Source organism: Prinia subflava, chromosome 15 (assembly GCF_021018805.1).
Source record: "Prinia subflava isolate CZ2003 ecotype Zambia chromosome 15, Cam_Psub_1.2, whole genome shotgun sequence".
Lineage (NCBI taxonomy): Eukaryota > Metazoa > Chordata > Aves > Passeriformes > Cisticolidae > Prinia > Prinia subflava.
In genome coordinates, this window is record NC_086261.1 from 16,781,694 (window position 1) to 16,789,775 (window position 8,082).

The window sequence follows — 8,082 nt, forward strand, 5'->3', positions numbered from 1 at the left end:
CCGTCGCTGCCAACGCCGGGAGGGGCGGCCCCAGCCACGCCGGACCCCCGGCTCCTCCTCCACGCTGCCACAGGGTCGGGGACAGTGGGAAGGGGACAGGGAGGGGATAAGGGACCGCTGAACCCGCCTGGTGCTCACAGGGTGCCCAACGCCAACGTACGGGTGGAGCCGCCAGTGCTGCCGTGGCTCTGCCCTGCCCGGGGGGCTCAAACCCGCTCGGCCCCTGCCCAGCCTTGCCCGGGGCTCGCTCGGTGCCCGGGGGTCCCGGGGTCCCGCCGCCGCTCAGTTCGTGTACACCTGAGTCCCGATCACACGCATGATCTCCTTCTGGATTTTGGGGTCCTGAGTATTGATATTGGCGTCTCCCACTTGGCCATCCTCGTACCTGGAGGAGGAGAAGGGGGTGAGGGGGGTCCCGTGGGGGTCCCGTGGGTGCGGCACGGTGGGCACGGCCAGACTCACACGAAGAAGAAGCGTGTGCAGACGTGGTCCGAGACAGGGCAGACCCAGATGTTGCCGTGTTTCTGCAGGTCCTTGGAGGTGATCACTGCCGGGGCAAGGGGCTGTTGGATGCGGGGTGGGGGACACAGGGCCTGTCTGGGCACAGCCCACAGTGGGGAGCCTCCATCCCCCCACCCACCTGGTGACCCCAGGGGTGCTACCTGTCCCCCCCCACTACCCCCACACATTCCCACACCTTCGCAAAGCGCGATGCAGTTCAGGTTGCGGCTCTGGAGGAAGCGGGACTGGATGGAGCGGGTCTGTGGAAAGAGCACCCAGTGTCACCACCCTGTCCCCAGCACCCATGGGTGCCACGTCCCCACTCGCACCCTGCCCCAGTGGCCCCTGGCCCGTCACCTGGGGGATCGTGTTCATCCGGTTGTACCGCTGCACCAGCTCGTCCTTCGACGGCATCCGGTGCTGCCCCTTCCCCATTCCTGTGGAAGGAGCAGGGCAGGGGCTGTCAGTCTCAGGGAGCACCCTGGGGTGACACAGGGACACATGCCACAGACAGGGATCGCCACCCTCAGCGCTCCCACCCTGCAGCTGGGCCCTGGGAGCCCCCCAAAAGTGTGCACAGCAGCTTCTGAAGCCTAGAAAACGTCGAGGGTTTGATTCTTTGGCATGTGGGAAAGCCCCAGCCTGGCTGGGAAGAGGCTGGTGTGACGGGATGGGTACGGGACACTGCCACTCCCATGCAGCTTCTCCAGGCAGCACGAGGCCAAACCTCCCCGGGCCCATGCAGGGAGTGGGAATGGGAGCACAGGCAGGACCGGGCAGCGCAGGCAGCCTCTTACCTGAGTATCCAAAGGAAATACTGGAGATGGGGCTCAGATAGATGCCCTTGCCATAGGCTGCTCCATGCAGCTTGCGGGAAAATACCAGGGTGAGCGTGGTGGGATCACCCCGACAGCTCGGGCACGGCGCTACTGGAGGAGCCCTGGCACTTCCCAAAGTCTGGCCCCTCCCTGCCTCCTGTCCCTCCCTGCCCGCCCCTGCCCCGGGGTGTGCAGGGAGCAGGGCGGTACCTGCAGTTTGGTGTAGGAGGCGTTGACCAGCCCGTTGCGGAGGATGGAATGCCAGTTCTCAATGTGAGAGCCACTGCAAAGAGCCAGCCCCACGTCAGCCCCTGGTCCCTCAGCCCCACGGCGCCCAGCTGGGTCTGCCACTGTCCCCCCACCTCGGGACTCACTGGAAAGCGAAGGTGCTGCCGTAGAGCTTCTTGGCCGTGCGGAACCGGGCCTCCTTGGCCGGGGGGCTGCTGAGCAGGAGGAACTGGTGGGAGGTGTGCATGAACTTCAGCTGCTACCAGGGGAAGAGCAATGGCCGTGCCAGCAGGAGAGGGGACAGACAGAAAGACAGACAGACAGACAGAGATCATGCACGGCCGCCCGGCCCCGGGTCCAGCCCAGCCCGGCTTTGGAGATTCCAAGTTTGCCAGAAGGGTCCTCGGTATCCCCGTCTTGTCCCCATCCCACAGCCTGTGTCACACATCCCCCTTCCTATATCCCGTGTCCTGACTCCTGTATCTCCCAGGCTGAACCCCACCCAGAGGGATCCATCCTCCATCCCAGACCCTTCCATTGCCCATCCCATATCCTCACATGCCTCATCCTGCATCCTGCAGCCCCTAGCCCACATCCTGCCTCCCATCTCCTGCACCCCTCCACCCTCCCACATTCCACACCCTCCATCCCACTCCCCACCTGGGGCCTGCCCTGGCCCCTTACCCTGCTGAGAGGCAGCTTGACAATGTGGGATCTGTTGCTGGAGATTATCCTTGGGAAGAGGGGGAGGAAAAGGAGGAGGGTCAGAAAAGGTGATTCCAATCTGCCCGAGCTCATTAGATGCCCGTGACCCCCCAGGAGAAAGGAGAAGAGAGGGTTGTTCCACGGATACCTGGCTGCCCCCCACTCCATCCCATGTCCCGGGGAATGTGAGGCAGTGGAAGGGACAAGGGGCAGCGGGAGAGGGCAGCAGCACCCTTGGCCTTACCACTGCAGGAGGGGATGCGCCAGGGGGTCCAGCTTGTCCATCTGCTTCTTGATCTCCAGGTAGGACCCCTGGCAGAGGCAAGAGGGTGCAGCTGGGTCCCCCAGCACCCACCCAGCCGTGGGCAGATGGAGATCAGCACCAAAATGCACCGGGGAGGTCACCCGGGGCTACAGGGCCACGCCACATACCTGGGTCATCTCCCGGATGGACATCACACTGTCCAGGGCCTTCTGCAGCCGCTCGTAGTTCTTCTTCTGCACACGGGGCAGGAGAGGGGTGGCCATCAGAGGGGTCTTTGGGGCTCCCCTCGGGTGTGGGGAGCACTGTCCCCCTCAGTGCTTACCTTGGGGTTGAAGGCCAGAGTTTTGGGGTCGTTGGGGTCCACCACGGACGGGTAAGGCTCGAAGATGATGCTCTTGCGAGGGGACTCGAGGGCAGCGCGGCACATGGCCACCAGCAGGTCCACCACCTTGGGGCAGAGCAGGGACTGAAGGGGCCATCCCCTGTGGGGCTGGGGGGGCCACCACCGTGCCCAGCCCTACCTCGGCACCCGTGGCCACCTCCTCGGCCGCGCCGGACATGACGCCCAGGGTGTAGAAGGAGAAGACGCAGAGCTCGCGGGTGCACACGGCCGGCTGAGGAGGGGACAGGACAGCAGTGAGTGTCAGGGACAGTGACACAGGGGCACAGCCCGCCCCTGGCCCGGCCCTGCCATCACCTTCAGCATGGAGCCGTTCTGGAAGACGTGCTGCTCGTCACACACCACGCAGTACTCGTTGAGTGTCGGGATCCGCTGCTCCGCGTACTTCATGATCTGAGGGGCAGCACGGAGGGAGTCAGGCCCTGCCACAGGAGCTGGGGGATGCTCCAGGCAGGGGGATGGGGGTGAGAGGGACTGAGGTCAGTGGGGAGAATGACACAGGCAGTGGAGTGCAGGTAAGTGGGGAAGATTTTTTGGGCAATGGGACGGGGCTGAGTGGGAGGTGGAACAGCGAGAAGGATACTCAGCATAAGGATGAGCAGGACGTGGGGAGTGGGGAGAATGCACCAGGTAGTGGGATGTGGATAAGTGGGAAGTGGGCCAGTGGGGAAGAATGCTCTGGGCAGGAGGATGAGGGGGATGCAGGACTCTCACCTGGACAAGGAAGCCGTACTCCAGCGTGGGGATGTTCTTGCAGTGGCCGCCCACCTGTGAGGGAGCCGGAGCAGAGCCAGCTGCGTTATCCCCTTCCCCACAGGCACCCCCAGCTCTGCCTGGCACGGGCAGCCCCCAGCGCCCCCCGGCATGGCAGGACCCCCAGCATGGCAAAACCCTGGCACAGCAGGGCCCCTGACATTCCAGTGTGCCCCGGCACAGTGAGACCCCCATGTGCAACCCCTGCCAACACAGCAGGACCCCCAACATCCCAATACCCCCAACACAGTGGGACTATCAACATGCCAACACCCCCTGCATAGTGGGACCCCCAACACACCAAACCCCTCCTGGCACAGTTGGACCCCTGACATCCGAACAGCCCCTGGCATAGCAGGACCCCCAACACGCCAGCATTCCCTAGCACAACAGGATCCCCAACATGCCAACATCCCCACACATGGCACGGCAGGGATGCATCACAAAGAGTGGAGTAAAATCCCTTTGGACCCTACAGCCAGGCCCCAGCTCCCCAAGGGCACCCAAGAGTGAGGACTGGAAACCTTGCAGGGGCTCCCCCTATCCCATGGGGGTCCCAGCACCCCACAACAAACGATCTGACCCAGAGGAGCCCCTGGGAAGGGGAAGAAGAGAAAAGCAAACCCCAAGGCGGGGTGGCACCCACCAGGATGTTGAAGGGGGCAACACCTGCCTGGGTGCTGGCGGGTGGGTAGCCGAAAACTTCCACCTTGGGATTCTTCACCATGCAGGACACAGAGCGGTTCATCAGGCGGTTCACGCGAGGCTCGGGGATGCCCAGCTTGCCCTTCAGCACTGAATCTTGGATAACGGGGAAGCTGGGAGACCTGCAGGCACAGAATCCCCCTGAGCACCTGTTTGTCACCGTTCCCTGCTCCTCCATCACCCCGCGCCGCATTCACCCGTTGGCTCCTCTTTGGGAGCAACCTCCACCTGCTTGGGATCTGGTAGGGAGCAGCAGCCTCCAAATGGGGAAACTGAGGCACAGTGCCAGGCCTCACCCAGGATGAGGGGACGGAGGGCTCGTCCCTTGGGACAGCATCAGGACCTTACTTGGGGATGGGTGAGAAGATGCTGAGACCAGCACGGAACTTCTTGATGGTGCCGCTCGTCTTGAACCAACTGTGCCGCTTCTCCTGCTGGGTCTTCAGGAAATCGTTGCTGAGGTGTTTCCATTGCTGGGATGTGAACATGCCCAGGATCCTGGCAAACAGGGGGGACAGCACCCATGGGTGCTTGGTGGTCCATGACAGTCCCAGCCCCTCCTCTTCCCCACACACAGATGGTGGTGAGCCCATCACAGGACTGTGTGGCGGATAAAAGGTGGTGGCAAGGGGACATGTGGTCGGTTTAGGGGCAGGACAATGACTCTGAGCCACCCCACCCTCTGCCCTCGGGTGCCCACCACATTTCAGCTCTTACTTCTTCAGCTGCAGACCCAGCCCGAAGCCCTCCTTGTTGGACGGCTGGAAAACCTCGATGGATGGTTCTGCGGGGAGAGAGGAGGACGAGCCCTCGCTGCACCACCGTGCCTGTCTGAGGGCACAGGGACACCCCAGCCCGCCTGCAGTGCACCACCGTGCCTGTCTGAGGGCACAGGGACACCCCACCCCGCCTGTCCCACTCACCGGGGCCATCGAGGTACTGGGACAGGGAGAAGCGCAGGCGGAGGACGATGGGCTCCGTCCGCAGCACCTTCCACGCCGTCGCCACCTCCTCCTGCCAAGGGACAGACACGCCTTGGGCACAGCCACGGGACCTCCCCTGGGCAGGGGGACCTGGGGACCCCCCAGGCGTGTGTGCCCACCCTGCCCGCTGCGGGGGCACCCCAGGCACTCACATCGAGGAAGCTGATGTTCACGTGGAGGTCGATGTCCACGTCGTCGATGGTCCCGTACTCCCTGTGAAGACACGTGGCACGGGGGGCTGGCACAGTGCTGGAACAGGGGTGCCCACCATGCCAGGATGGGCAGGCTCGTGGCTCCCCATGTATCAAGGGTATGCACAGAGGGATTGCCCGGAATGTGGATGTGAACCTGGGAATGTGTGAGCATGGCCAGATGTCGTAGGGGTGCCATGGTTGGGTGCCTTGGCAATGGCACAGCTGGATGCCCGGAGATGCCACAGCCAGGTGCCTTGGTAATGCCATAGCCAGGTGCCCCAAGGATGGCACAGCTGGTTATGCAGGGGTGCCACTCCTAGGTGCTCCAAGATGGCATGGTCAAGTGCCTGGGAATGGCATGTCCAGGTGTGCTGGGGATGGCACTGCTGGATGCCTGAGGATGGCACAGTACCAGAAATGGTGCTGCCAGGTGTCTGGTAATGCCCTGGCCAGGTGACCCAGTGATGCCACAGCTGAGTGCCCTGGATACAGCACAGCTGGGTGTCTGAAGATGGCACAGATGAGTGCCTGGAGCTGCCACAGCTGGATGCTCCACAAACGCCATGCCTGGGTGCCCGAGGATAGCACCTTGCAAGGACTGGCAAGGATTGGCAGGGATAGCCAAGTGCCCAGGGGATACTGTGGCCAGTGCCCTGGGGAGGGGATGTGCGAGGGATGGCTCAGCCAGGATGCCTGGGGATGCCATGGCCAGATGTTCTGGTAATACCACAGCCAGCTGTCCCAGCGATGGCACACCAGGATGCCTGGGCATGGCACAGCTGGGTGCCCAGGGGTGGCACAGCTCCTGCCACAGCAGTGCCCGGAGCAGGGGGCAGCAGCTGCACCCACCTGACGGCCACGGCATTCTCGCTGTAGATCTCCTTCACGGCCTCGATGTCGGCGTCCAGCTGCGGGTGCCGGTACAGGTCGGCGGCGCAGGTCCCCTGCGGCACAGCGCCCGTGGCACCGTCACCCCCAGAGTCCCCCAGGCCCGGGATCAGCCTCGGGCTGGGGCTCCCGAGCCCCCCGTGGCAGCGGGGGGAGCCAGCACCCACCTGCACGCCATAGAGGAACTCCTCGGACTCATTGTCGCCGTCGGAGTCATCGTCCGTCCAGTACTGGCCCTTGAGGTCCTGGGGACACAGGGTGGGGAGGCAGCAGGGACGGGGGACAGGGTTGGGAGGCGGATTGGGGGAGCACATTAACAGGGAGGGAATCAGGGGGGAGCTGGTTCTGGGAGAGGATCGAGGGCAGTGGATTGAGGGAATGATTTGGGGAAGCAGTTTGGGGGGAGCAGTGGGACAGGGAGAGCGACAGGGGCTGGGGACAGTGTTTGGTGGAAGTGGGCAGTGAGATCGGGGAGCAGGATGGGGGGAATAATTTGGGGGGCACTGGGATGGAGGAGCAGGTTGGGAGGAATAATCTGGGGGGCAGTGGGATGGAGGAGCAGGTTGGGAGGAATAATCTGGGGGGCAGTGGGATGGAGGAGCAGGTTGGGAGAAGGAGGGTGGAGGGAGCAGATGAAAGGGAGGCAGGATGGGGACAGTGGGATGGAGATAAGCGGGATGGGAGTGCAGGATGGGGGAACAGGATGGGACAGAGGGGTGGGGGAGTGAGATGGGGGAGCGTGATGGGGAGCAAGATGGAGACAGCAGGATGGGGACACCGGAATGGGGGAACAGGATGAAAACAACAGGATGGGGGAGCCAGATGGGAACAGAGGGATGGAGGACCAGTGTGGGGGAGCAGGATGGGACAGCCGGATTGGGAAGCAGGATGAGAACAGCAGGATGGAGGAGCAGGATTGGAACAGCGGGATGGAGGACCAGGATGGAGGACCAGGACAGGGGCCGCGCACGGAGCTGCCGGGGATGCCCGGCCGATCGCGACGCAGGGGTCCCTCCTCCTCCTCCTCCAGCCCCATCCCCGCCCCCAGCCAGGGGACCCCGGGACATGGGGGGACACCGAGGGCCGCTGCCCCTCCCCCGCCCCGGGCCCCGCAGGCCCGTGCCGCCCCCTTGGCGGGCGCGCTCCCCCCGCGGCCGTGTCCCCGTGTCGCCGTGTCCCCGCCGCGCCCCGGGCCCTCACCATGTCAGCGCGGGCCGGCCGGCGCGGGCACGGCCGCCATGCTGCCGGGGGGCCGCGCCTGACGTCAGAGCCGCCGCACGCGTCACCCGCCGGCGCCGCCGTGACGTCACCGCCGGGGACCCCCCCCCCCGACACCCCCGGGGGCGGGGCAGCGCCATGGGGGGGGTACAGAGCTGGCGGTGTCCCCGGTGTCCCCAGAATGCCCCGTGTCCCCAGTGCAGGGTGTCCCTGTCCCTGCCCAGGTGCCCCATGGGGGGCCGTGTTGGGTTCCCCCACAGTGACCCCATGGTCCAGCACAGGTCCCGTGTCCCCAGCACACGGTGACCATTTTGGATCTCCTCCATATCTGTCACGGTGTTCCTTCAGCCCAGCCCAGTGTCCCCAGTGTCCTCAGGACAGGGTCCGCAGTGTTCTCAGCACAGTATCCCCAATGTCCCCAGTA

General features: G+C 64.5%; 1 protein-coding gene across 8 annotated transcripts; it reads right to left on the reverse strand.

Annotated features, from left to right (window-relative positions):
• Positions 1-142: 142 nt before the first annotated feature.
• Positions 143-7,750, reverse strand: PARP6 (poly(ADP-ribose) polymerase family member 6). Of its 8 annotated transcripts, none has more exons than XM_063412685.1 (22): positions 7,641-7,750; positions 6,608-6,685; positions 6,402-6,496; positions 5,511-5,571; positions 5,299-5,389; positions 5,093-5,159; positions 4,724-4,873; positions 4,344-4,497; positions 3,632-3,685; positions 3,215-3,310; positions 3,039-3,131; positions 2,840-2,965; positions 2,685-2,750; positions 2,497-2,564; positions 2,232-2,280; positions 1,694-1,803; positions 1,530-1,602; positions 1,299-1,368; positions 859-938; positions 698-761; positions 463-547; positions 143-385 (listed from the first exon to the last, which is right to left on the reverse strand). In XM_063412685.1, exons 1-22 carry the CDS (start codon positions 7,641-7,643, stop codon positions 283-285), a joined length of 1,836 nt encoding a protein of 611 aa, XP_063268755.1. In that variant the 5' UTR covers positions 7,644-7,750; the 3' UTR covers positions 143-282. The 8 variants fall into 8 exon arrangements, 7 of the variants coding, with proteins under 7 accessions (XP_063268755.1, XP_063268754.1, XP_063268753.1 ...); XM_063412684.1 differs by having other exon boundaries at positions 1,694-1,806; XM_063412683.1 differs by having other exon boundaries at positions 4,317-4,497.
• Positions 7,751-8,082: the final 332 nt, after the last annotated feature.